Genomic DNA, 25,629 nt, shown 5'->3' with positions numbered 1-25,629 from the left:
AGCACCCAGGAGGGTCAGCACCATCCATGCTGCATCAGTGTTCAGCTCGCTAAGGCCTGCGAAGGCTCAGCAGGGCTGGGAAGCTGCACCCCAGCTCAGCCTGGCTGCACCTCTTGCAGCATCCGCAGCTGCTGGCACCTTCCCCGCAGAGCAGGGAAGGCCTCGGGCCGCGGGTGAGGCCCCACGTGGGGCCAGCCGGCGTGGGAAGGCCGCAGAAGCCCAGCCAGGCACAGCCGGGGCCAGGGGCTCCGCGGCTGCCAGCGGGAAACGGCACCACCCTGCCCCCCGCACCGGGAGCCGCCGCGGCTCCGGGAGAGGCTGGACCCGGGGAAGTTCGCAGCCCATGAGGCGCTAACGAGGCTCCATCATCGGTCCCCGGGGCAGCAGGAGGGAGCTCACGGCGGGGGGAAGCGGCTCCAGGCCGGGCCAGGTGCAGGCTCGGGAACGGGGCCAGGCTGGAGCCTGCCGCGGCGCCCCGGGACGGAGCAGTGCCCCGAGACCGGACCGCAGTCCCCGCTCGACGGCCGCCTCCGTGAGATCCCCAGCTCCTCCCCGCCGCGCCGGGGCTGCTCGTGTTCCCCCGGCCACCCGGTTCCCGCCAAGCCCTCGCTCACCTCCGCCTCCATCGCCACTCTCCCGCCGCCCAGCAGCGCTCTGGAAGGTTCCAGCGGCCCCGCTCCGCCCCTCGGGCCGCGCCTGCTCCGCCCCGGGCGGGGCAAGGGACGCCGTACGGCAGCGACCACCCTCGGCAGTGAGGGGAGATGGGGGGCACCTCGGGTACCCATTGCAGCCGTGACTAGGCACGGGGGCTGCGGCCTGGCTGGTGCGGGCTGGCCCTGCACGTAGAATGGTTTGGGTTGGAAGAGACCTTTGAGCTCATGGAGTCCAACACTGCCAGGGCACCACCAAACCATGGCCTTCAGCACCACATCTCCACAGCTCTGAAGAGCCTCCAGGCATGGAGACTCCACCACTGCCCTGGGCAGCCTGGGCCAGGCCTCTGACAACCCTTTTGGAGAAGAAATTGTTCCTCATGTCCAACCTAAACCTGCCCTGGGGCAACCTGAGGCCATTTCCTCTTCTCCTCTTCCTTGGGAGGAGAGACAGATCCTCACCTGGCTGCAGCCTCCTCTCAGGAGCTGTAGAGAGCAATGAGGTCTCCCTCAGCCTCCTCTGCTCCACACTAACCACCCCCAGCTCCCTCAGCTGCTCCTCCCCAGCCCTCTTCTCCAGACCCTTCCCCACCTTTCTTGCCCTTCTCTGGACCTGCTCCAGCTCCTCAATGTCCTTCTTGCAGTGAGGAGCCCAGAACTGAACCCAGCACTGCAGCTGTGGCCTCCCCAGTGCCCAGCCCAGGGGCACAATCCCTGCCCTGCTCCTGCTGCCCACACACATGGTGCAGGGGTCAGAGCTGGAGGCGAGGGAGCGTCACAGACATGGAGGCATCCTCAGCATCACAGCTGAGGAAAGGTTCCCTGTGACATTCCCAAAGCAGCTCAGGAAGGCAGGAGAGCAGCCAAGCAGTGACAGACAGCAGCCACCAGCGTGGGGGGGGCACATTTATTGTTCCTGGGAGCCTTTGCATGGCGCTGGGATCAGGTCAGCCACCCACCTGCAGACAGAGCAGGGCTGGGGCAGGAGGCTGATTCCAAGAGATGGGAACAAGGAGCTGCAGCCAAGCCCCTGGGGGCCTGCTGCCAGCAGGGGGCTCCGCCTGGCACCGCGGCCAGGAGGCCACTTGGCAAACAGCTCTGCAGGGGACATGGTGCAGGAGCTGCTGCTGTGACCTCTCTGCTCCCACCGGGGAAGGGAGGGCACCAGACAAGAATAAATAGAGCTGCCCGAGGCCAGCTGCTGCTGCTGGCCTGGAAAAGGCACTGGCAGGAGGCAGCTGCCAGCCAGGATCCATCACAGCAGGAGATGTGTCGGGGGGTCAGGGCTGGCTCGTTCGCATCCTGATCTCCTCAACCAGGCTCTCCCTGCCGACGTTGACCTGCACAGGGTGAGCACAAAGCTGCTTCAGTGCAGCCTGAGGGACCTACCCTGCTCCAGCAAGGGTGGCCCTGCCCTGCAGCCATGCTGCTGGCCCCAGCCCCTCCACAAGGACTGAGTGGGGAGCTGAAGCTGACAGAGCAAGCTGCTGCCTGCCACCCTGCCCCAGAGCCGTGCCCTTCCCACCCCTTCCTACTGGTGCCAAAGCCCAGGGCAGTGCCCTCCCTGATCAGCATAGGTCCAACTTGTGCCAAGAGGGCAGCTCCAGGACCTTCACCAATGGTCTTCTGCCCTGGCCAGAAGGTACAGCCCCTGGATCTCCCTTCATGCTCCAGGCTCCTGAGCTGGGGAGCAGCAGGGAGGTCAAGGAGGCCATCATGGAGGGGAACTCTGCAGAGCTGGAGCCAGTGGTGCTCCACAGCTCCAGGAACCTGCGTGGGCTGAGGGAGGGGAACATGGAGTGACAGAGGCTCTGGAGCGACCTCTGCCTGGAGAGGTCTAAGGAGGAAGCCAAATACAGTCCTGAGAAACTGCTGGGATGGCTTGGTGGCAAACTGACACCAGGGCAGCTCCACAGCAGGTCAAGAGGGGCTGAGGATGCCACCCAGTCTCCAAAAGTACACCCACAAGGTCACCCCCATGTGCCCACAGCCCTCACCACCAGTCTGCCAGCCCATGCTCCTCTGCCTCCCCCTCACCACCCCTTCTGTGCAGGCAGCTTTGCTAAGCCCTGCAGGTCTTTTTCCCCTCAGGTGGAACTGCTTGAGGGCTCTGGTTTCCCTTCTGGCCACCAAAGGTGGGCTGGCAAAGTCACCTGGCCATGGACAGCCTGATGGCACCGCTGCAGAGCAGGGCACAGAGGGGGCTGGAGGCCTGCTCTGAGCTGGCTCCAGTGGCCAATGCCCCCCCAGGCTGAGCCACCCTGGGCCTCACCTCCTCCCTGGTGGCCAATGCCCCCCCCCCCCAGGCTGAGCCACCCTGGGCCTCACCTCCTCCCTGGTGGCCAGTGCCCCCCCCGAGGCTGAGCCACCCTGGGCCTCACCTCCTCCCTGGTGGCCAATGCCCCCCCCGAGGCTGAGCCACCCTGGGCCTCACCTCCTCCCTGGTGGCCAATGCCCCCCCCAGGCTGAGCCACCCTGGGCCTCACCTCCTCCCTGGTGGCCAATGCCCCCCCCCCGGCTGAGCCACCCGGGGCCTCCCCTCCTCCCTGGTGGCCAATGCCCCCCCCCAGGCTGAGCCACCCTGGGCCTCACCTCCTCCCTGGTGGCCACCACCCGCAGCTTGACGACTCCTTCCTTCAGCTCCTGCTCCCCCACGATGGCCACCAGTGGGATGCCACTCTCCTCACAGTACTGCAGCTGGTTCAGCAGCTTGGGGTTCTTCTTGTAGAGCACTTCTGCCTGCAAGGGGAGCAGAGCAGGACACCATCAGCACCACGGGCCTGGGCACCCCTGCTGTGGGGGGTGGACTGCTGGAGGTGGTGATGAGCAATGATGGAAGCACAGAATGCTGCTGCTTGGGAGAGACCTTTAAGGTCGTGGAGCCCAACGCTTACCCCAGCACTGCCCAGGGCACCTCTGAACCATGGCCCTCAGCACCACATCTAGACAGGTTTGAAACTCCTCCAGGCATGGGGCAGCCTGGGCCAGGGCTTGGTAACTCTTTTGGGGAAGAAATTGTTCCTCCTGTCCAACCTAAACCTCCACTGGCACAACTCCAGGTTATTTCCTCTCCTCCTATCACCCGAGACTAGGGAGCAGAGCCCAACCCCCACCTCACTGCAATCTCCTCTCAGGAGCTGTAGAGAGCAATGAGGTCTCCCTCAGCCTCCTCTTCTCCACCCCCAGCTCCCTCAGCTGCTCCTCCCCAGCCCTCTTCTCCAGACCCTTCCCCACCTTTCTTGCCCTTCTCTGGCCCTGCTCCAGCTCCTCAATGTCCTTCTTGCAGTGAGGAGCCCAGAACTGAACCCAGCACTGCAGCTGTGGCCTCCCCAGTGCCCAGTCCAGGGGCACAATCCCTGCCCTGCTCCTGCTGCCCACACCATTGCTGCTCCAGCCCAGGCTGCTGCTGCCCTTCTTGCCCACCTGGACACTCCCTGAGCTCATCTTCAGCTGCTGGCACCCAGCACCCCCAGGGCCTTCTCTGCTGGGCACTTTCCAGCCACTCCTCCCCCAGCCTGGAGCCTTCCTGGGGTTGTTGTACCCCAAGGGCAGGACCCAGCCCTGGGCCTTGTTGAACCTAATCCCATTGACCTCTGTCCATTGACCTAGCCTGGCCAGGGCCCTCTGCAGAGCCTCCTGAGCCCTCAGCAGATCATCACAGCCACCCATCCTGGTGTCATCTGCAGGCTGCCTGAGGGTGCCTGGATCCCTTCATGTAGATCTTTGAAGAAGACATCAAAGAGAGCAGGCCCAGCTCTGAGCCCTGGGGAACAGCTCTGAGGCAGCACAGCTCAGAAGTATTCCCAGAGCCTGGGGAAGCATCAGGCCATTACCTCCTGTCTGTGTGTGACCAGAGCTGGCCTGTGGTGTCCCTACAGGCTCAGGAGACCAGCAGAGCACCCATGCATTGTCCTCCCCTCAGCCATCAAGGGCCTCTGCCTGCAGCAGACAGGGAGCAGGGCCCTGCCTCACAGCTTCCCTGTGGCAAGAAGCCCCTCCCTGGCTCCTCTCCCTGCTCACTCTATGGTGCTTCACTCTCTGTTGGAAGCAACAGGGTATCCCATGGGAATCTGTCCTGAGATGGCAGACAAAGAGCAGCCCAGGCAGGGTTCCATGGCTGACCACACTGCCCAGCCCTTCATGGAGAACACCTGGTTGAGGACACCAGGAAGGGGCAGGCTCCACCCAGGCAGGCATCTGCTGCTCACCCTCTCTGTAGGGCCCCCTGCTCCCACAGGAATGCCAGATCTGATCCCTTCCTGGCACAGGGTGGACCAGGCAGCTCCTGACTTTGCCACTGCCTGCTCATACCTTGATGCCAGCATCCCACAGCTCGCTGACAAGCTTCAGCCTCTCCTCAAGGAGCTTCTTTTGTGCAGAGGCCACCAGCACCTGCGTCTCTGTGGTCCTGATCTTCTCCCCAGAGGCCTAGAGAGGAGACAAGACTCAAATGGTGCCATGGACACACACAGAGGTAGCTGAGACTCTCTGAGCAGCATGGGTCACCACCCCAGGCCCAGCACTTCAGAGGTGAAGAGGCCCAGTGGGAGAAGGGTATCAGCTCAGGAGAGGCAGCAAAGCCCCACAGACCCCATCCTGGAGCTCAGCTTCTGCAGTGCTTCCATGATGGGGGCTGAACACTGCAGGTGCAGCCAGGCTGGGGAGAAGTAATTTCCCTGCCAGCTTCTGCCTGGAGATTGCTCCACACCCAAGGACATCCCAGAGGTCTGCTCCAAGCGGCCCAGGAGCAGCAAGCCCTGGAGAAGCTGGGCAGAGGCAGCTGCCTGCTCTGCAGTGCAGCTGGTGGCTCTGGGCTGGATGAGCAGCAAGCTGAGATACCTCCAGCACCACCAGGATGAGGAGATTCAAAGTGGCATTTTCCTGCCACTGCTTTTGCTGAAGGGAGAAGCTTTCAAAAGGTCATCTGGGCAGGAACAAACCAGGCCAGCACTGGAAGGTGGTGGGGGAAGAACTCAGTTTCTAGGTAGAAATCCTGGTGGTATCTGGCTGCCAAGAGAGAAGTTCCCACAGAGGCATGAAGTGTGCAGTGGTGGTGTGGGAGCCTACAACATCAACAGCCACTGCCTGGGATGGAGGGAGGGAGGAGAACAGGAAAAGGGTATTTGGGAAACCCCCTGAGGACATCCCATCCCTGGCTGCTCTGCAGTGTCTTGGGCAGTAGAAGAGACCTGAGGCTGCCATTTCCCTGGCCAAGGAGGACAGGGGGTCACACATGTGTGGGGAACACCAAGACATCTGACCTGGGCACCTGGTACTGCTGGGGATGGAAGTGCCCCCTCCATGGCTGCAGCTGAACAAACCATGCTTGGGGGGCTGCTGGGAGAGGCCTCTTGTCTCCAGTGGGAGCCCCAGAGATCATCTCCCAGGCCAGAGATGATGTCCTGCTTCCAAGGCCTGCTGCAGAGCACAGCAGCTGCCTGGCTGCCCCCCACCGAAGGCTGCAGCAGGGCACAATCACTTCAGCCCCTGCTGGCCCTGGGAGGGGCGAGGGGAAGCTGGAAGTCCTTGCTGTGTGTCCCTGCTGAGCTGAGCCCCTGCAGCACCTACCTCCAGCCTCTGCTCCAGGATGGAGAAGATCCTCTCGACGCCGATGCTGACCCCCACGCAGGGCACCCTGCGGCCCTTGGGGTCAAACATCCCAACCAGGCCATCGTAGCGCCCGCCGCCGGCCACGCTGCCCACGCCCAGGGGCTCCTCCCCAGCCTGCCCCTCCTGCTGCAGCAGCACAGCCTCGTAGATCACCCCTGTGTAATAGTCCAGGCCCCGGGCCAGGCTCAGGTCGAAGCAGATCTGCAGGACATGAGGGCAGCTGCTGGTACCTCAGAGGCTGTGAGTGCCTTGAAGGACCACAAAGTGCCAGACCTCAGGGGGGCAGTGCCCAGCAGGGGCACTGGAAGGTGTATTTCCTTCCCACAAGTCCTGCAGCCCTATAAAACTGATTGCAGAGTCAGTTCCCTTCCCTTTTCCTTCCCTCTCTCTCCTCTGGGAAGGACGCCCAGGCTCTTACCTCTCTCAGTGGGGGAGTGAGAGCTGGTGTCAGCCTTGGCAATGCTGCCAATTAGGCCTGCAGTAGCCCAACTGGAGCCTGGAGTGGCCCAGCTGGGGCCTGGAGCTGCCAAGCAGAACGTTAGCAGCATCACAATGCTGTGGTATGGAGAGCAGAGATGCTGGGGGGGTAATGAAGGCCTGGGTTTGTTGTCCTGGTTTAAAGAGAGGTTTATGTGAAGCTCTGGCTTGATGAGCTTCTGTGGTAAGGCCAGACCATGGATTTTGTGCATTTTGTGTGCTTTGCATTGTTGAATGGAGTTGGGAATGGCCCTTCCACCTAAACTTTCCCCTCCCATCCCATCCTTTGTGTGAGCAGTCCCCTTGTGCCCCTTTGGCAGAGGTGAAAGAGCAAATCTGTCTCTCTCTAAATCACGACACAGCTCCAGCACCGGGGGCAGGGAGGGGCCCCAGGAGGGCTGCCCACCCAGGAGGGCTGTGCCCCCCCTGCCCCTGCAGCTCCTCACCTTGCCAGTGATGCCAAACAGGGTCAGGTACTCGAACAGCAGCTTCATGTCCCCCAGCCCCTCCCTGGCCAGCTTGTTCTGGGACAGCTTTGGGTCCTGCAGGAGCTGCTCCACCAGCTCCAGGCCACCTGCGGGCAGCAGCCGCGGCTCAGGTCGGCAGCAGGCACCAGGACAGGGCTGGGCAGCTCCGCCTGGGTCTGGCACCGCTGCAGCTGCGGCCCTGGGGAGGCCAAGGGCAGGGGCTGGGGGCAGCGGCGCTCACCCTGCAGCCGGACGTAGTCCCCAATGCGCTGCGCGGCCTCGGGGCACAGCCCCTTCTCTGCCACCATCTCGCTCCTCACCTCCTCCCACGACATCTGCCAGGGACACAACAACAGCAGGGAGGTACTGCAGCCAGCTCTGGGCTGCCCAGCTCAGCAGGGACAGGGATCTGCTGGGGAGAGTCCAAGGGAGGGCTGCAAGGATGCTGAAGGGACTGGAGACTGCCTGGGGAGGGGAGGCTGAGAGCCCTGGGGCTGAGAGTCTGGAGAGGAGAAGGCTGAGAGGGATCTGATCAATGTCTATCAATAGCTGAGGGCTGGGGGTCAGGAGGGAGGGGACAGGGACAGGCTCTGCTCAGTTGTGCCCTGGGATAGGACCAGGAGCAATGGATGGAAACTCCAGCACAGGAGGTTCCACCTCAGCATCAGTCACTGCCCCATGCTCCTGGGCTCTGCTGGGCAAGCTCCCTGCTGGTCCTGCACAGGGCAGGTGAACATCTTCTGCCCTCAGCAGATCTCCACATGGCTGAACCCCCCCAGTGTCAGCAGGATTGAGGTGTGTGGGAGAAGCAGCAGATCCAGTGCCCTCAGAACGTGGCCCTGTGGGCACACCTCCAACCCTTGCACCTCTGCACTGCCTGTTTGCATCCCAGCCCCTCCGCAAAGCCCCAGGGGGAACACTTTGTGCCTTGTTGCTGGCCAGCAGTGAGCAGCAGCGCTGTAGAAGCCTTGAGAGAAGTCCTGCTGCTGTGGTGGCCCTCCCTAGCTACTTGGTCATCACCACCTGCCAGGAGAGCTGGCCAGGCCTGCCACCTGCAAAGGGGTGAGGAGTTGGCCAGGTGAGGCAAACCCAGGACAGGCTGCAGCTTTCCCACTGACCAAGGGGCCAGCAGAAGCAGTGTGGATCACATCCAGCTGCACTGAGGGAAGTCAGAGGGTTTCAGGAGGAAACAAAGCAAGGCTCCCACTGCAGAACAGCCCCAGCAGCTCCCTGCTGCTCTTCCATGCATGTACAGCCCCAAAGCCTTCCCTTGGGCCATGCCTGGCAGCAGATCTCACTGCTAACAGGGCTCTAAGGAGCTGCCTCTAGGCTGCCTTCAGTCAAGTGTCCAACGAGGCCTCCAAAGGGGAACTCATCCTTGAAGGGCCAGGGAGGGGATTCTGCCCCTCTGCTCCACTCTGCTGAGACCACACCTGGAGCTCTGTGTCCAGTTCTAGAGCCTCTGTTCCAGGAAGGATCTGGAGGTGCTGGAAGGGGTCCAGAGAAGGGCCACGAGGATGAGCAGAGGGCTGGAGCTGCTCTGCTCTGGAGACAGACTGAGAGAGTTGGGGTTGTGCAGTCTGGAGAGGAGAAGGCTCCCAGGAGACCTTCGTGTGGCCTTCCAGGATCTCAAGGGGGCTCCAGGAAAGCTGGGGAGGGACTTTGGAGGGTGTCAGGGAGTGATAGGAGTGGGGGGGATGGATCCAAGCTAGAGGAGGGGAGATTCAGATTGGATGTTAGGAAGAAATTCTTCCCCATGAGGGTGGTGAGAGACTGGCACAGGTTGCCCAGGGAGGTGGTGGAAGCCTCATCCCTGGAGGTTTTTTGCAGCCAGGCTGGATGTGGCTGTGAGCAACCTGTTGTGGTGTGAGGTGTCCCTGCCCATGGCAGGGGGTTGGAACTGGCTGAGCCTTGAGGTCCCTTCCAGCCCTGACAGGTCTGTGATTCTGTGAACAAAGCAGCAGGAAGCCAGGAGCTGAGACACAAGGTCCAGGCTTTGGGTCAGGCTGTTTGGGGCTCTGAGGACCCTGCTCTGACTGCAGCTGTCCCTGCTGGCTGCAGGGGCCTGGACTGGCTGAGCTTTAAAGGTTCCATCCCATGACTCTATGGTTTCCCAGGAAGGCTGGGAGCACTCCAAAGCCCACAGTGTGTGTCCTCCACACACAGAACTTTACCTTCAAATTCCACTTCAGATCCTGAGCCACAAAAGCTCAGCTTTTAGACTGCACTTGGAGGTTCCTCTTGCTCAGCTGCTAGCAGAGGACTGACCACCCATGCAAGGGCTGACCTTGGTACCTGAGCAGAGCCCACAGCCAAGACAGCTGCAAATCAAAACCTGTACGTAGACTGCCACCTTCCCCCAAGGTGTCACACAAGGGCCTGAAGCCCTCAGAGACCTTCACAGCAGCTTGCTGAGCATAAACCAGTGGGGACTTTGTGTCTTACAGGACAGAGGAGGCTCTCCTGTGCCCCACCAAACCCAAGTGATACCTACACACAGCACAGTTTATCTAAGCACCTGTGCTACCTGCCCAGGCCTGCAGAGGGGGGAAGGAAGTGACCAGGAGAGGTGGGATGGCTGCCACCAGCTCCCAGCAGCAAGCACTGAGCAGAATGTTTGCCCTGTGACCACATCCACCCTGCCTGAATGCAGCTCCAAGAAGCCCTGTTGCAGGGCTTGTGCTGCTGGCAGCCACAAAGGGGCATGGGCACAGCCTTTTGGGGCACATGGTGCCCAGAGAGGGCAGCCCAGGAGGCTGCTGGGGTCATCAGCTCTCTTTCTGACCCTCTTCCTCCTTCCCACTCCAGATCCTTTTCTCTGCTTCCAAACACAGAAACCTCCTCTCTGCTGTCTCCCTGCTGCTCCTCACCACCTGCTGAAGGTCCCACCAGCAGCCCAAGGCTGATGCTGGCACAGCCTGGCCAGCCATGCTGTGGGCTCCACAGGGGTGTCAGACACCACATCACTGACCCACAGCTGCAGCAGCTCCCAGGAGCAGTTTGATGAGGAGGGTCCTGGACAACAGAACTCCAGCAGCGTGCTCATTCATGGACTTCCACTGCTGGCCCTGCCACCTGCAAGCTCACCATCTCACAGCCTTCCACTCCTGATGGCTCTCCTCTACTCCTGCATGACCACAGATCTCCCTCTTACCTCACACTCACCCTGCAACCAAGGTGTAACCTTGTAAGAAAGGTTTGGCTGGATGACCTTCCAAGATCCTTCCCATCTGGGCTGGTCTATGATTGCAGGACACACCTGGGATTCCTCACATCACCTGACACAACCTGGTGCACTCAAAGGCTTTTCAAAGCCCTGGCTGAGCCTAGGGTAGGTTCTCATGCTCCTGGTTCATAAGAAGCAGCAGCACCTTCAGAAGGCCAAGGGTTGGAATGCTCAGCCTCCTGTGAAGAGCACGTTTGCTGTGTGACCTTTCTAGGTGCCCCTGCTCTGGCAGTGGGGCTGGACTGGATATCTCTAGAGGTCTCTTTCAACCCCTAACACTCTGTGTATGATTTTCTCTCCCTTCTTCCCACCAGCCAGGACCCTGGGGGATGGTGGTGAAGCAAGCAGAGGATCCAGCATCCCTGCATCACTGTGCTGCCTCCTCCAGAGACAGGGGGAACCAGAATGACTCCAGGTTTATCAGCATCCCCCAGGCAGTTCTCAGGGACTATGGGAAGAGCAGCCCAGAGGGACAGAAACTCCCTGAGCCTCCAGCAGCAGCTGCTGCAGCCCCTACCTTGTCCAGCTTGTCCACACTGGAGCAGATGGTTCGGAACTTGGGGTCTGGAACTCCGCAGACTGCGAACATCCCATCCAGGATGCGGCGATCATTGACCTGCGGAGAGGCAGCCAGGGCTGGGGTCAGCTTTGGGCTCCTCGCTCCAAGAAGGACATGGAGGGGCTGGGGGTGTCCAGAGAAGGGCAAGGAAGCTGGGGAAGGGTCTGGAGGGCTGGGGAGGAGCAGCTGAGGGAGCTGGGGGATGGTTAGTGTGGAGGAGGGTCAGGAGGCTCTGCAGAGGGACCTGGCCAGGCTGGGTCAGTGGACAGAGGTCAATGGGAGGAGGTTCAACAAGGCCCAGCCCTTGGGGCACAACAACCCCAGGAAGGCTCCAGGCTGGGGGAGGAGTGGCTGGAAAGTGCCCAGCAGAGAAGGCCCTGGGGGTGCTGGGTGCCAGCAGCTGGAGATGAGCTCAGGGGGTGCCCAGGAGGGCAAGAAGGGCAGCAGCAGCCTGGGCTGGAGCAGCAATGGTGTGGGCAGCAGGAGCAGGGCAGGGATTGTGCCTCTGGGCTGGGCACTGGGGAGGCCACAGCTGCAGTGCTGGGTTCAGTTCTGGGCTCCTCACTGCAAGAAGGACATTGAGGAGCTGGAGCAGAGCCAGAGAAGGGCAAGAAAGGTGGGGAAGGGTCTGGAGAAGAGGGCTGGGGAGGAGCAGCTGAGGGAGCTGGGGGTGCTGGAGAAGGCTCCAGGGAGACCTTCTGGTAGCCTTTCAGTACCTAAAGGGGTTGATCAGAAAGCTGGGGACAGGCTTTTGAGCAGGGCCTGTTGTGACAGGACAAGGGGGGATGGTTTGAACCGAAAGGGGGAAATTTAGACTGGATGGAAGAAATGTTTGATGCTGAGGGTGGTGAGACACTGGGCCAGGTTGCCCAGAGAGGTGGGAGATGCCCCATTCCTGGAACCATTCCAAGTGGGGCTGGAGAGGAGTCTGAGCAGCCTGTTCTGGTTGCAGATGTCCCTGCTGCCTGCAGGAGGGTCACACTGGCTGACCTCTGAAGGTCCCTTCCAGCACAAACCACTCAGGGGCTGACTGTTGAGGCACACAGACGATGAGGAGCAGAGAGGTGGGAGGACCTCCTGTGCCAGGCCTCAGTGGTCACTAGAGTGCAAACCCAGAGGAACAATGAGCACTGCTTCCCAGCAGGGCCCAGAGAGACCTGCCCAGCCTCACCTTGATGATGAAGTCCCCGAGCTGCAGGTCACTCAGGATCTCGTGCACGACCTTCAGGCACTCGGCGTCGGGGATCATGGGGTCGAACTGCCCAGCGATGTCGAAGTCCTGGGCCACAGCAAGGGGCAGTCAGCAGCACAGCTCCAGCTCTGCTCCTCAGCTGGGCCTCCAGCAACACAAACGGGGTGCAGGGGAGCACCAGCCCTCAGCAAGGGGACCCAGAGGGGACAGGAGGTAGGTGAGGACCCTGCACTGAGCTTGTGCACTGCACAGGGACCACTGCTTGGGAGAAGCTGCTCTGCATCTCCCTGCCTCCTGATGCTGGAGGGGCAGGAGATCCTTGGAAAACAGCACCCAGGAGGCAGCAGAGCCAGCAGGAGGTCAACAAAGAACACAGGAGGAAGAGAGGGCTCACTTATTACTGGGTATCACCCAAGTGGCAGCCTTTTGGCCTCCATCCTTCGGGTGCTCTGCTTCTAATGCAGGTGGCAAAGCTAAAGAGCAACAGGGATCTCAAATGGGACAAAGTTTCAGCTGCCAAGACAGAAACAGAAATCAGGAAGCCTGAGTGGTCTCTACCAGACATTGTCAGATGTGGAACTAAAGCCCAGCAGAAGGAATTGGAATGGGCTAGGTCCTTGTGGCCAGGAGACAGCAGAGGGCACAGCAGTGGTCAGAAACAAGGCACAGCAGCAACACAGAACCTCGTCTCTGACTGCCACTGATGGACCCCCAGGTGCCAATCTTCAAAGAGATTCTGAGCACAAGAATGAATCAGAGATCCACAGAATGGATTGGGTTGGAAAAGCTCTCCAGGATCATCAACTCTAATTACCAACCCAACCCCACATGGCCACCAAACCGTGCCCCAAGTGCCATGGCCATGCAGTTCTTGAACACCTCCAGCCATGGGGACTCCACCACCTCCCCGGGCAGCCTGTGCCAATCCCTGACCACTCCTGCAACAAAGAAATTGTTCCTCATCTACAGCCTAAGCCTCTTCTGGCATAATTTCAGGGCATTTCCTCTCCTCTCACCTGATGCTAGGAAGCAGAGCCCAACCCCCACCTGACTGCAGCCTCCTCTCAGGAGCTGTAGAGAGCAATGAGGTCTCCCTCTGCCTCCTCTGCTCCACACTAACCACCCCCAGCTCCCTCAGCTGCTCCTCCCCAGCCCTCTTCTCCAGACCCTTCCCCAGCTTCCTTGCCCTTCTCTGGCCCTGCTCCAGCTCCTCAATGTCCTTCTTGCAGTGAGGAGCCCAGAACTGAACCCAGCACTGCAGCTGTGGCCTCCCCAGTGCCCAGCCCAGAGGCACAATCCCTGCCCTGCTCCTGCTGCCCACACCATTGCTGCTCCAGCCCAGGCTGCTGCTGCCCTTCTTGCCCTCCTGGGCACTCCCTGAGCTCATCTTCAGCCCTTGTCTACCACCAGGTCCTTTCCATCCACCCTGTCCCAGCTTGGAGCCTTCCTGGGATTGCTGTGCCCCAGGTGCAGGACCCAGATGGTAAATTTCAACCTGGCTTCTCCAGCTTCCAAAATACACTGAGGCAATGGAGAAGGAAGGAGAGGAGCTCACATCAGCTCCCCCTGGATCAGCTGAGTGTGGGAAAGGCTGATGCAATCCCTGTGGAATGCTGGGCAAGGACTGGAACAGCCAGGGAAGTGCCACTACCCCTGGGCATGGCTGAGGTGAAACCTCACTGAAGTAAAACCCAGCAAAGGGAGTTGTTTCCCTACCTGCTCTGTCTCTGGCCTCTGGGCTTCCCTTCCTTTGAAGGAAAGATTGACTCTGCCTTACAGCTGTTCAAGACCAGGCTGGATGAGGCCTTGAGCAACTTGGGCTGGTGGGAGGTGTCCCTGCCCATGGCAGGGGGTTGGCACCAGATAAGCTTTAAGGTGCCTTCCAACCCAACCCATTCTGTGCCAGGAGCTGTCCTCCTCCACACAGCAAAGCAGGGCAGAGACCTGGGGGCTGCAGGACCAAGTTCCCTGACACATCAGCACCCCATGGCACAGCCAGCAGCCACTCTCCTACTCTCAAGCTGTTTTCCACAGCCATAAAGAGAAGATGAGTAGATCCTCCTGAGCTTCCCACAGCCACTGCAGGGCACCACAGCCAGGACAAGGAAGCTGGGGAAGGGTCTGGAGAAGAGGGCTGGGGAGGAGCAGCTGAGGGAGCTGGGGGTGGTTAGTGTGGAGCAGAGGAGGCTGAGGGAGACCTCATTGCTCTCTACAGCTCCTGAGAGAAGGCTGCAGTCAGGTGGGGGTTGGGCTCTGCTCCCTAGCATCAGGTGAGAGAAAGAGAGGAAATGTCCTGAAATTGTGCCAGGGGAGGATTAGGTTGGAGAGGAGGAGAAATTTCTTTGCTGCAAGAGTGGTCAGGGACTGGCAGAGGCTGCCCAGGGAGGTGGTGGAGTCCCCATGGCTGGAGGTGTCCAGGAGCTGTGTTTCTGGGGTGCAGCCCAGCCCCCCTTGGCAGGCCACACTCACACACTGGTAGAACTCCCTGTAGCGGCCCCGGGTCATGGCAGGGTTGTCCCTCCTGTAGACCTTGGCGATGTGGTACCGCTTGATGGTGGAGAGCTTGTTCATGGCCAGGTAGCGAGCGAAGGGCACCTGGGCAGGGCAGTTAAGGCTGCCCACAGGAAGGGCTGACCACCCAGGCATCCCCCACACACCCTGTGGGGTCCTCACTGCCTCCCCAGCTCCCACACACACAACCAGCGGGGGGGGTTGGAAGGGAGCTCTGGAGCTCACCCAAGGCCCTGCTCCAGCAGGGCACCAACAGCAGCATGCCCAGGGGCACAATGCCCTGGAGGGGTTGGAAGCTCTCCAGAGGAGACTCCACAACCTTCCTCAGCTCCACACCCAGCCATGGCTACACCAGCTCCACACACAGCCATAGCTACACCAACTCCACACCCAGCCATGGCTACACCAACCCCACACCCAGCCATAGCTACACCAACCCCACACACAGCCATAGCTACACCAACCCCACACACAGCCATGGCTACACCAACCCCACACACAGCCATGGCTACAGCAACCCCACACACAGCCATAGCTACACCAACTCCACACACAGCCATGGCTACAGCTCCACACACCCAGCCATGGCTACACCAACCCCACACACAGCCATAGCTACACCAACCCCACACACAGCCATGGCTACACCAACCCCACACACAGCCATAGCTACAGCAACCCCACACACAGCCATGGCTACAGCTCCACACACACAGCCATAGCTACAGCAACCCCACACACAGCCATGGCTACAGCAACCCCACACACAGCCATAGCTACACCAACCCCACACACAGCCATGGCTACAGCAACCCCACACACAGCCATGGCTACAGCAACCCCACACACAGCCATGGCTACAGCAACCCCACACACAGCCATGGCTACAGCAACCCCACACACAGCCATAGCTACAGCAACCCCACACACAGCCATGGCTACACCAACCCCACACACAGCCATGGCTACACCAACTCCACACACAGCCATGGCTACACCAACCCCACACACAGCCATGGCTACAGCAACCCCACACACAGCCATGGCTACACCAACCCCACACACAGCCATGGCTACACCAACCCCACACACAGCCATGGCTACAGCTCCACACACACAGCCATGGCTACACCAACCCCACACACAGCCATAGCTACACCAACCCCACACACAGCCATGGCTACAGCTCCACACACACAGCCATGGCTACAGCAACCCCACACACAGCCATGGCTACAGCTCCACACACAGCCATAGCTACACCAACCCCACACACAGCCATGGCTACACCAACCCCACACACAGCCATGGCTACAGCTCCACACACACAGCCATGGCTACAGCAACCCCACACACAGCCATGGCTACAGCTCCACACACACAGCCATGGCTACACCAACCCCACACACAGCCATGGCTACACCAACCCCACACACAGCCATAGCTACACCAACCCCACACACAGCCATGGCTACACCAACTCCACACACAGCCATGGCTACACCAACCCCACACACAGCCATGGCTACACCAACCCCACACACAGCCATGGCTACACCAACCCCACACACAGCCATGGCTACACCAACCCCACACACAGCCATAGCTACACCAACCCCACACACAGCCATGGCTACACCAACCCCACACACAGCCATGGCTACACCAACCCCACACACAGCCATGGCTACACCAACCCCACACACAGCCATAGCTACACCAACCCCACACACAGCCATGGCTACACCAACTCCACACACAGCCATGGCTACACCAACCCCACACACAGCCATGGCTACACCAACCCCACACACAGCCATGGCTACAGCAACCCCACACACAGCCATGGCTACAGCTCCACACACACAGCCATAGCTACACCAACCCCACACACAGCCATGGCTACAGCTCCACACACACAGCCATGGCTACACCAACCCCACACACAGCCATGGCTACACCAACCCCACACACAGCCATGGCTACAGCTCCACACACACAGCCATGCCTACACCAACCCCACACACAGCCATGGCTACAGCTCCACACACACAGCCATGGCTACAGCAACCCCACACACAGCCATGGCTACAGCAACCCCACACACAGCCATGGCTACACCAACCCCACACACAGCCATAGCTACACCAACCCCACACACAGCCATGGCTACAGCTCCACACACACAGCCATGGCTACAGCAACCCCACACACAGCCATGGCTACACCAACCCCACACACAGCCATGGCTACAGCTCCACACACACAGCCATGGCTACAGCAACCCCACACACAGCCATGGCTACAGCTCCACACACACAGCCATGGCTACACCAACCCCACACACAGCCATGGCTACACCAACCCCACACACAGCCATAGCTACACCAACCCCACACACAGCCATGGCTACACCAACTCCACACACAGCCATGGCTACACCAACCCCACACACAGCCATGGCTACACCAACCCCACACACAGCCATGGCTACACCAACCCCACACACAGCCATGGCTACACCAACCCCCCACACAGCCATAGCTACACCAACCCCACACACAGCCATGGCTACACCAACCCCACACACAGCCATGGCTACACCAACCCCACACACAGCCATGGCTACACCAACCCCACACACAGCCATAGCTACACCAACCCCACACACAGCCATGGCTACACCAACTCCACACACAGCCATGGCTACACCAACCCCACACACAGCCATGGCTACACCAACCCCACACACAGCCATGGCTACAGCAACCCCACACACAGCCATGGCTACAGCTCCACACACACAGCCATAGCTACACCAACCCCACACACAGCCATGGCTACAGCTCCACACACACAGCCATGGCTACACCAACCCCACACACAGCCATGGCTACACCAACCCCACACACAGCCATGGCTACAGCTCCACACACACAGCCATGCCTACACCAACCCCACACACAGCCATGGCTACACCAACTCCACACCCAGCCATGGCTACACCAACCCCACACACAGCCATGGCTACAGCTCCACACACACAGCCATAGCTACACCAACCCCACACACAGCCATGGCTACACCAACCCCCCACACAGCCATAGCTACACCAACCCCACACACAGCCATGGCTACACCAACCCCCCACACAGCCATAGCTACACCAACCCCACACACAGCCATGGCTACACCAACCCCCCACACAGCCATAGCTACACCAACCCCACACACAGCCATGGCTACAGCTCCACACACACAGCCATAGCTACACCAACCCCACACACAGCCATAGCTACAGCAACCCCACACACAGCCATGGCTACAGCTCCACACACACAGCCATAGCTACAGCAACCCCACACACAGCCATGGCTACAGCTCCACACACACAGCCATAGCTACACCAACCCCACACACAGCCATGGCTACACCAACCCCACACACAGCCATGGCTACACCAACCCCACACACAGCCATGGCTACACCAACCCCACACACAGCCATGGCTACACCAACCCCACACACAGCCATGGCTACACCAACCCCACACCAGCCATGGCTACACCAAACAGAAGTGACATGCAGTAAACAACTGAGCAGGGGTCCTGCTCCCACCAACCCACACCTCCCCATAGGCACAGGGTCAGAGCCCCAGGACTGGCCTCCCTCCTCCTCCTCCTCCTCGCCCCCTGGCCATACTGGGCAGTGAAGATGGAGAGCCCCCAGCAGAGGCTGCAGCAGGATACGGTCAGGTCATAGCGCAGGGCCAGCAGCTCCCCACCCTGATCCTTCAGGTCATAGATGAGCTTCGAGTCTTCACCATACTTCCCTGTCAGGGTCTCCTACAGCAGGGCACAGGGACAAAGAGCACCTTCAGGGACAGAGAGCACCTGCAGGGACAGGGCAGAGAGCACCTGCAGGGACAGGGCAGAGAGCACCTGCAGGGACAGGGCAGAGGGGCAAAGAGCATCTTCAGGGACAGAAAGCACCTGCAGGGACAGGGCAAAGAGCACCTGCAGGGACAGGGCAGAGGGGCAAAGAGCATCTTCAGGGACAGAAAGCACCTGCAGGGACAGGGCAAAGAGCACCTGCAGGGACAGGGCAGAGGGACAAAGAGCACTTTGAGTTACAGGACAGAGCGCAAAGAGCACCTTGAGTGAGAGGGCATCAGCCCTGCAGCACAGAAAATGAGGAGAGGCTGGGAGGGGAGCTGAGGGAGGGAAGAGCCTTGCCAGAGGGGCAGCAGGCCCCTGAGCAGCTGAGCTGTGAGCCCCTCACCCACCTTCAGCTCGAAGACCGGCGTGTCGATGACCTGCGCCCCGTGGCGCCGGAAGCAGGAGGTGACTGCGCTGAGGACCCTCTCGCGGATGGCCATCTGCCGGGGGCCGTAGTCCCGAGTGCCCTGCGGGAGCACAGCACACACTGCCTCAGGCAGCCTGCACAGCCCTGCCAGCCCCAGGCTCTGCCTGCAGGCCTTGCACAGCTCTTGGGCAGAGAGTAGTACAATGGCAACAAATCACTCTTGGGTGTAAAAAAGGAAAAGAAAGATAATTCCAAACAATCCCCTTGGAGAGAGACCTGCCGTAAGATTTGGTTCCCAAAACCATCCTCTCCCCTCCCCCCTCCCTTCCCTTCCCCTCCTCTCCTCTCCCTTCCCCACTTCTCCCCTCCCCTCCCCTTCTCTCCCCTCCTCTCCTCACACAGTCTCACAGCATATCAGAGGTTAGAAGGGACCTCAAGACATCATTGGGTCCAACCCCCCTGCCAGAGCAGCATCACCCAGGGCAGTCTCCACAGGAATGCATCCAGGTGGGGCTTGAAGGTCTCCAGAGAAGGAGACTACACAACCTCTCTGGGCAGCCTGCTCCAGGGCTCTGTCACCCTCACTGTAAAGAAGTTTCTCCTCATGTTGAGCTGCAATCTTCTCTGTTCAAGCTTGAACCTGTTGTTCCTTGTCTTATCACTGTGCACCACCCAAAAGAGCCTGGCCCCCTCCCCTTGCCCCCCGCCCCTCAGCTATTGATAGACATTGATCAGATCTCCCTCAGCCTTCTCTTCTCCAGACTAAACAGCCCCAGGGGTCTCAGTCTCTCTTCACAGGGGAGATGCTCAAGTCCCCAAATCATCCTCCTGGCTCTCCCTTGGCCTCTCTCCAGCAGGTCTCTGTCTCTCTTGAACTGGGTAGCCCCAAACTGGACACAGGATTGCAGCTGTGGTCTCAGCAGGACAGAGTAGAGAGGGAGAAGAACCTCCCTAGCCCTGCTGGCCACACTTTTCTTGCTGCACCCCAGGATCCCATTGGCTCTCTTGGCCACAAGGGCACTTTGCTGTCCCATGCAGAACTTGCTGCCCGTCAGCACTCTGTGGAGCTGCTCTCCAGCAGGGCAGCTTGTGGTGGTTTTAAGTCTGTGCCTTTAATTTCTTTTCACAGAATTCGAGCAGAAAAGCGAAAGAATGTAAATAAATCACAACTGGGTGTAAGAAAGCAAAATAATGATGATTCTAAACACTTCCACTGGAGAGAGAGAAACCTTTAAGGTTCAGTACTCAAACCAAAGTTCAGTCTGTCTGGTGGTGTTCTGCTGGGCAGCCTAGCAGGCTGCTTCTGCCTTTCTCTTCTGGCTTTGTTACCAGCAGCACTAATGTCACAGTCATGTATGCCCTGCGTGAGCAGGCTGGCTCAGTCTGGAAGCAAATGAAGCTGTATTTTACAGGCAACACTACAACCTGTGACGAAATGCAATGAATCTGTACAGACAGACACTCCTCACAACACTTACAAATGTGTACAGTCAACAGAAAAGCACAACCAGGCCCCCTGCTCCCCTCGAGGGGCTGTGCTTCCTCCCCAAGGACCTCCTCCCCCCGACCCCTTTTTCCACAGAGAAAGCAAAGAGGTAGGAAAGCCAAGAAGCTCCAGGCCATTGTCCCTCAGCCTGGCACTCCCAGCCCTTGTCCAAAGTCTCTTCCCAGCTCTCCTGGAGGCCCTTCAGGTACTGGAAGGCTGCTCTGAGGTCTCTCTGGAGCCTTCTCTTCTCCAGGCTGAGCAGCTCTGTTTCAGCTGCAGCAGCCAGACCCCTGCACAAGGAGCCACCCAGGGGGAGGAATGAAGGACAGGGACCTTGTGCAGCTGTGCAACAAGCAGCAGCTCTGCAGTGCCCAAACTCAGTCAGGGAGAAATCCTTTTTCCAGAGTGTGCTGCCTGGCCAGGGTGCATCTGCTGCTGCCTGGGATGTGCTCCCTCTGCACTGTGTCACTGCCAGGAGTCACTCAGTTACCTGGCTGAGCACCTTCAGGCTCTCAGCAACACAACCCCCCCCAGTTCACAAACTGGGCCTCCTGCTCTCATCTTCTAAGTGCTGGTGGTGATGGCAGGAAGCAGAGCAGGCAGCTCCCCACCCCCCACCTGCAGGTCACAGAGTGAGGAGCAGCTGATGTGGCTGGGAGGCCACCAGCTGCTGCCTTGCCCTGGCCCTGGCAGGGCTGCAGAGTCCTCTCTGCAGAGCTGGCAGCAGTGACACAGCCACAGTGCAGGCCTCACAGCACAGCCTCACAGCACAGCAGCACAGCCAGTGCCAGCAGCACAGCCAGTGCCAGCAGCACAACCTGCTTCATCCATGAGCAAGGTGCAGAACCTCCTCAGCACCACAGCTGCAAACACAGCTGGGCTCTGACCATCTGCTAGTGCTGAAGCCCTGAGGTCCCCCAAGATCTCAGCACACCTTGCATTACAGACACTACTCTCAGGGGCCTGGAGAGTCAAAAGCTACCCCTGAAGGAAGGTTCCTCCTGCAAGAGGACACAAAACTGTCAGCAGCTGGCCAGACCTGCTCAGGAAATGGAGTTCCCCACCCCACAGAGCAGAGCCAGATCAGAAGCCTGGAGGCCTTTCTTGCTCCCCACATTTCATAGAATCAGTGAGGTTTGGAAGGGACCACAAGGATCATCTAGTTCCAACCCCCTGGACAACAAGTGCTGAACTCTCCTGGCAATCACTGCTGGGTTTCTGCAGCTGTGGTTCCAGCACAAGCACAGAATCCCAGACTGGGCTGGTTTGGAAGGCACCTTTCAAGCTCATCCAGTCCAACCCCTGCAGCCACCACGGACATCTGCAACTAGAGCAGGCTGGTCAGAGCCCCAAACAACCTCACCTGCAATGGTGCCATGGATGGGGCTTCTACCAACCTCTCTGGGCAAGCTGGGGCAGGGTCTCACCACCTTCAGTGTCAAATATTTCTCCCTTCTCTCCAGGATGAATCTCCCTCTTAGTTTCCAACCATCCCCCCTTGTCCTGTCACAAGAGGCCCTGTTCCAAAGTCTGTCCCCAGCTTTCTGATCAGCCCCTTTAGGTACAAGAAGGCCTCCCTGAAAGAAAGGCCTCCAATGGGAGACCTTCCAAGAGAGCTTTCCAGTGAGCCTTGCACCAGCAGAGCTGCACTTGGTAGCGTCTTGTGCTCACTTAACCCATCAGCAGCTTCACTCCCTCTGCCCAGGTTACCAGCTGGAGGTTAACAGGAACAGCCTGGGGACCCTTGGTCCATGGGAGGCCTGCAGGCACTAGTGGGGTCAATGCTACAGGAGCTGAGGAGTCCTAATCCTAAACTCCTCACAGCAAGGCAGGTCATGACCTTACTTCCAACAGTGCAACCCTGCAGATACAAAACCTCCCACTCTGGGCAGCTCTGCCAGATCTTGACCAAGAGGGAAGTTTGCTTCCTGACCATTAGCTCTGGTCCCAGAAGCACCAGAGAGTCTTTAAGTCAGTGTGGAAGTATCAGGGTCAGATGCTGTCAGGGATGTTTGCACAGTCACAGATTGCATCATGCTGAAAGGGACCCTCCAAGGCCATCTTGTCCAAGCCCCCTGCACTCAGCAAGGGACACCTCCAGTCTGAGCAGGCTGCCCAGGGACACATCCAGGCTGAGCTTGGATGTCTCCAGGGATGAGGCCTCAACCCCCTCCCTGGGCAGCCTGTTCAGTGTCTCCCCACCCTCACTGTGCAGAACTTCTCCTGATGTCCAACCCAAGTCTGCCCTGCTCCAGTTCCAAAGCATTGTCCCTCAGCCTATCCCCACAGCCCCTTCTGAACAGTCCCTCCCCAGCTCTCCTGGAGCCCTTCAGGTACTGGAAGGCTGCTCTGCGGTCTCCCTGGAGCCTTCTCTTCTCCAGGCTGAACAGCTCCAACTCTCCCAGCCTGTCCCCATAGCAGAGGTTCTCCAACCCTCTCATCATCTTCCTGGCCTCTTCTGGACCCTCTCCATCAGGTCCATGTCCCTCTTGTGCTGGGGACCCCAGAGCTGGACACACCCCTGCAGGTGAGGTCTCCCCAGAGCAGAGCAGAGGACAGGATCCTCTCTCTCCATCTCTGACCACACTGCTTTGGATGCAACCCAGGCTGCCCTTGGCCTTCTGTGCTGCAGGTGCACTTTCACCCTCACCCCTGCTGCTCAAAGTGAAAATGGAAGCAAAAGTAAGAAGAAAGAGAGGCAAGGCTGTGCTGAGACTTCACAAAGGTGTGGGGGTGCTGTATGACCATGGCAGCAGGGGGTGGACACAGAGGGGGGGTGCTGGGGGCAGTTACCTTTGGTGTCTTGAGCACAAACTTGTGTTTGCCCTCATCTCCCCCCAGCTGTGTCTTCATCTCCAGCAGTTTCGCCACCTCCTTCGCAATCTGGGGGGAAAGAAGGAGGGAGCTGGGGGTGAGCCCAGCCAGCAGGCCCAGCCCACAGCCCCTTCAGCCTCAGCACTCCCAGTGCACCCAGACTGCCCAGCCTCAACAGCAATCAGAGGTCCTCACTGCTCCTCTCCAAGTCCCCCACTTCTGCTACAAGCACCCCAACCTCAGCAGCCCCAACAGCCCTTCCCCATCCTCTGATTCCCCTGATCTCCACTGCCCCCCATTCGCCTCTCCAGTCTCCTCCTCCCAGTCCCAGCACCCAGCTCCTGCTCCATGCGCCCGGCAGCAGCAGCCCCCCGCATCCTCCCCCCAATCCTCCCACCCCCAAACACCTTCTCGGCAGTCTAGCAGCAGCATCACCACTTCCTGCTGCCAGTGCAGAGCCCCCCACGCCCTTCTTCCCAGGCACTTCGGCCTCTCCACTCTCCAAACGCCAGCGTCCTCCTCAGCCGCATCCCCCAGGCCCGCAGTCCCCACGCCAGCACTCGCAGTCCCCCACAGCACCCTCCCACCAAGCCCAGCAACCGCGATAACACCGCAGTCACCTTGGCAACCCTCGTTCGATTTCAGCACCAGCACTCCCACTCCCCAACGCCCCTTTCCCCTCTTCCCTTTCCCCAGTCCCGGCGCCTCAGCGCCCTCCCCGCCCAGCCACACCAGGCTCCAGCTCTCCCTCACGCCGCTCCTCCCCCAGCACCTCAACGTCCATCACTCCATCCCCAGCCCCACCAGCGCCTTCAGGCACCAGCCGCACCTCATCGGGATCGGCCTTCTCCTGCTTGAGCCTCCGCACCGTCTCCGCCTGCTCCCGCACCGCTACCTCGTCCGCCATCGCCGGCCCGCGCCTGCGCCCCGCCCCGCGCCTGCGCACTACGGCGAGAGGGAGGCGGCGCCTGCGCACTGCGGTCCTGAGCGTTGCCATGGCAGCGGCCCCGCGCCTGCGCACTGCGGCAGAAGAGCCTGCGCCTGCGCACTGCCGTCTCGAGTGCTGCAATGATAGCAGCCCCGCGACTGCGCACTGCGGCAGGAGAGGCTGTGCATACTGCCGTCCAGCGCGTTGCCATGGCAGCAGCCCCGCGCCTGCGCACTGCGGCGGGAGAGGGGCAGCGCTGGCGCGCTCCGGCCCTCCGCGTTGTCATAGCAACAGCTGCCCGCGGCCTCAGATTTGCGCCTGCGTACTGCGGCTCCGTGCACTACCGCAGCCGCAGCTGTGCCCGCCCGGTCCCGCCTCGATCGTTCCCATGGCAACAGCCCCGCGCATGCGCACTGCGGCCGCCCGCATCGGCGCGGCCCCGGCGCTGCTCCTGCGCGGTCCCGGCCCGGCCGTTGCCATGGCGCTGGGGGCTGGCGCCTCGGCTCGGTTCCGTGTCTTTGTTTGCTGTGTGTAGAGATGCAGGGGATCGATCCCATCCTAAGCCTCTCACACAGGCTTCAGACGCGGGCCCGAGCCATCCTCATGAAGTGCAACAAGGCCAAGTGCGAGGTTTTTGATCTGGTTCGGGGCAATCCCAAGCACCAACCCAGGCTGGGTGAGGAGTGGCTGAGAGTAGCCTGCAGGAGAAGGCTTTGGGGGTGTCAGTTGGTGACAAACCCCCCAGGAGCCAGCAATGTTCACTGGCAGCCCAGAAGCCACATGTCTGCTTCAAAAGATGTGTGGCCAGCAGCACAGGGAGGGGATTCTGCCCTCTGCTCTGCTCTGCCCCCACCTGCAGCACTGCCTCCAGCTCTGGGTCCCCAGCACAAGAAGGACCTGGAGCTTCTGGAGAGGGTCCAGAGGAGGCTACAAAGATGATCAAAGGCTGGAGAGCCTGTGAGCACAGGCTGGGAGGGCTGGGGTGGAGAAGAGAAGGCTCCAGGCAGACCTCAGAGCAGTCTTCCAGTACCTGAAGGGGCTCCAGGAGAACTGGAGAGGGACTTTGGACAAGGGCTGGCAGTGATAGGACAGAGGACAATGGCTTCGAGCTGGGAGAGGGGAGACTGAGACTGGAGAGGAAGAAGAAATTCTTTCCAGTGAGGCTGGGGAGACACTGGCACGGGTTGCCCGGGGAGGCTGTGGCTGCCTCCTCCCTGGAGGTTGTTCAGGGCTAGGCTGGATGAGGCCCTGAGCAAGCTGGGCTGGTGGGAGATGTCCCTGCCCATAGCAGGGGGCTGGAGCTGGGTGATGCTGAAGGTCTGTTCCAACCCCATCCCTTCTATGACTCTCTGAGCTGGAGGCTATCATGCAAACAGAGGTGCATGGGTGGAAGCAGAGACA

General features: G+C 60.1%; 1 protein-coding gene across 1 annotated transcript; it reads right to left on the bottom strand.

Moving 5' to 3' along the window:
• Positions 1 to 1,595: 1,595 nt before the first annotated feature.
• On the bottom strand, positions 1,596 to 24,213 carry LOC128973187 (histidine--tRNA ligase, cytoplasmic-like). Its single transcript, XM_054389427.1, has 13 exons — positions 24,130 to 24,213; positions 23,280 to 23,369; positions 18,981 to 19,100; positions 18,445 to 18,540; positions 14,654 to 14,779; positions 12,164 to 12,271; positions 10,951 to 11,049; positions 7,449 to 7,542; positions 7,187 to 7,314; positions 6,222 to 6,464; positions 4,965 to 5,081; positions 3,246 to 3,392; positions 1,596 to 1,993 (listed from the first exon to the last, which is right to left on the bottom strand). Exons 1-13 carry the CDS (start codon positions 24,205 to 24,207, stop codon positions 1,934 to 1,936), a joined length of 1,506 nt encoding a protein of 501 aa, XP_054245402.1. The 5' UTR covers positions 24,208 to 24,213; the 3' UTR covers positions 1,596 to 1,933.
• Positions 24,214 to 25,629: the final 1,416 nt, after the last annotated feature.

This window comes from Indicator indicator, chromosome 18 (assembly GCF_027791375.1).
Source record: "Indicator indicator isolate 239-I01 chromosome 18, UM_Iind_1.1, whole genome shotgun sequence".
NCBI classification, from domain to species: domain Eukaryota; kingdom Metazoa; phylum Chordata; class Aves; order Piciformes; family Indicatoridae; genus Indicator; species Indicator indicator.
Note: the sequence above shows the minus strand (reverse complement) of the source record. Positions and strands in the feature narration are given on the sequence as shown.